The 2,439-nt window shown below is 41.3% G+C and overlaps 1 protein-coding gene across 1 annotated transcript; it reads left to right on the top strand.

The window, feature by feature from the left end:
• Nucleotides 1-329: 329 nt before the first annotated feature.
• Nucleotides 330-1,751, top strand: LOC149263781 (aspartic proteinase nepenthesin-2-like). Its single transcript, XM_089390538.1, has one exon. The coding sequence runs from the start codon at nt 330-332 to the stop codon at nt 1,749-1,751; it is 1,422 nt and encodes a 473-aa protein (XP_089246664.1).
• The last annotated feature ends 688 nt before the right edge of the window (nt 1,752-2,439 follow it).

The following is a 2,439-nucleotide window of genomic DNA, read 5'->3' as shown; positions in this document are numbered from 1 at the left end:
AAATATTCTAAATTCCTGGATTTCCTCAAAACCTATAATCAAAATAAATAACCCAACGCAACTTCAGCTTAGATGAGATTATCCGAGTTAATGTTGCAGAAAGCAGGGTGAAACAGTTACAATGATAGATTCCAAGATCGCTTATCGAACGCCTATTATGTATGTAAACGGTTAACAAGATCCATCATTCGGCATTATCCCTAGGTTACAATTCTGGATAAGTCAAACAGACTCCAAAGAGATTCCAATACATCCCCTACCCTCTAGTGGCACATAACAAATCCATTCCCTTACTTTCCACAACTCCGAAATAATATTTCTGAGTAGGTATGGTTGCACAATCTCCTGCCACTGCTGGCTGCAAACGCCAGCATCATATTATCCTTCCTTCGTTATTCTTCTCTGTAATTATTTTCCTTCCCTTGATCGAATGCACGAGGTATGTCGGAAATTTTAATTCGGCGCAACCGCCGAATGGATTGAGAACAGATCTTTTCCATAGAGATTCACTGCTCTTTCCCAATATCACTGCCGCCGAGCGCGTGAAACGAGCAGTGCTACGCAGCCAAGCGAGATATGAAGTGCTGCAGCACAGGTCTAGACTCAATGCTCATAAATTGCAGCCGGGTGACTATCAAATGAAAGGCATAAATACTCCATTAAGCGTAACAAAAGGAGAATTTCTCTTTGAGGTTTCAGTTGGTACGCCACCTGAATCCTTTTACTTATTATTCGACACTGCCAGCGAACTAGTGTGGACCAAGTACCAGGCAACTGCAAAGTCCTCAACTCCGATCCCTTGCGAGCATCATGGCAACGACTCTGTTTGCCCCTTAATGTCCATTGACAACGGCACGTCGTTAATGTCCATTGACAACGGCACGTCGTTAAGCTGCTCTATTGAAGGATTATGTTTTTTCCAAGTTGGAGATGGTAGCGGGCAAATCGGCGATGGGTACGTTGTACGGGAGAAATTAATAATTTCTTCTCAATCGGTTTCCGATATCATGATAGGTTGTTGCGGCATAGGACAAGGCCCCCGAAATATAGGTGGAATAGCAGGATTCTCACCAGGTTCTCTTTCCTTGCCCTCACAGCTCGCCCCAGTGTTATCGGGAAATAAGTTCTCTTACTGTCTCCTTTCCATTACTGAGCTTTCTACCCGCAGCAGTCCTCTGTATATAGGTGACACCGCTAGCTTGAATGCCACGGGTGGCGGTTCCACACCTATTCTTCGAGGCCAACTCGTAAATTTATATTTGTATTATCTTTCATTGAAGGGAATCAGCGTTAACGATGAATTGTTGAATATCCCTGCCGGTACTTTTGATCTCCAATCTGATGGCACTGGCGGACTTATCATTGACTCTGGAACAACTTTCACTCATCTGCCAACGAAAGCTTATTTTGCCGTGAAGAACGCGTTGGCACCATTGATTGGTTACCAGTCGACCTATGTCCCTCTCGTTGGCCTGGACTACTGCATTTGCCCAAATGGCTCTGTAAATTCAACCTTTCCCTCTGTCACATTCCATTTCGACGGAGCAGATTACTTCTTGCCAATACAGAACTACTTCGTGGCTATCAATAATGAGGACGGAAAGCTATACTTTTGCCTTGGGATGTTACCCAATCAGAAAGATGGTGACGTTTCCATATTTGGTAATTTGCAGCAGCAGAATTACAGAATACTTTATGACAACGACCACAACCTTCTTTCCTTCAAGATGGTTCAAGCTTGTGATCTTTAAGCATAAAACATGTGCGAGAGAAATAACTGCGGACGTTTCTGCATATTGCTCTACCTACTTTGGTTTGGGAGAGCGACCAACCCATCTTGGCCTGGTTGCTCGTTTTTTATTCCAGCAAATATAGCGATGGAGTGTTGGAAATATTCTGTATTTTTGATATCTCTTTTGCAATCCTTTTTCTCTTGAAGTCCAATCTTTTCACTGCTCTAGCCATTCAGCTTGATGGCGGTGGCATGAAAATGTTGTTGTTTTTAATGGTAGCAATTCGTTTTAGATGCCTTTGAAACTAGGTCGAGTTAAGCTTCTCTAGGCTTTTGAAACTAGGTTGAGTCAACATTTTCTAGGCATTTAGTAGCTTATATCGTTTGCCCTTTTCTACGTTACCCCTTTCACATTGGTTTTGGCTTTGGTTCTGGGTGTGCAAGAACCGAGATTGTCCATGGCATCATGTCCATATAGAAGTTAGTCTTCACCTTTCCAGCTTCAATTAGTGATTATAGCTTTTGTTTATATGTTTTATGGTTTTACTCTATGTATTGTATAGCTTTTGTTTATATGTTTTATGGTTTAACTATATGTATTGTTTATATGTTTTATGATGTTAGTTTAATTTATTTTGATACTACATTGATGTCAGTTATATACGTGAGATCATCGTTTTTATGTTAGTTATATAGGTATGAATATC

This window comes from Pinus tabuliformis, chromosome 6, assembly GCF_031772625.1.
Source record: "Pinus tabuliformis cultivar Carrire ecotype Pingquan chromosome 6, CPIR1, whole genome shotgun sequence".
NCBI lineage: Eukaryota > Viridiplantae > Streptophyta > Pinopsida > Pinales > Pinaceae > Pinus > Pinus tabuliformis.
This window is presented reverse-complemented; position numbering and strand designations above follow the sequence as displayed.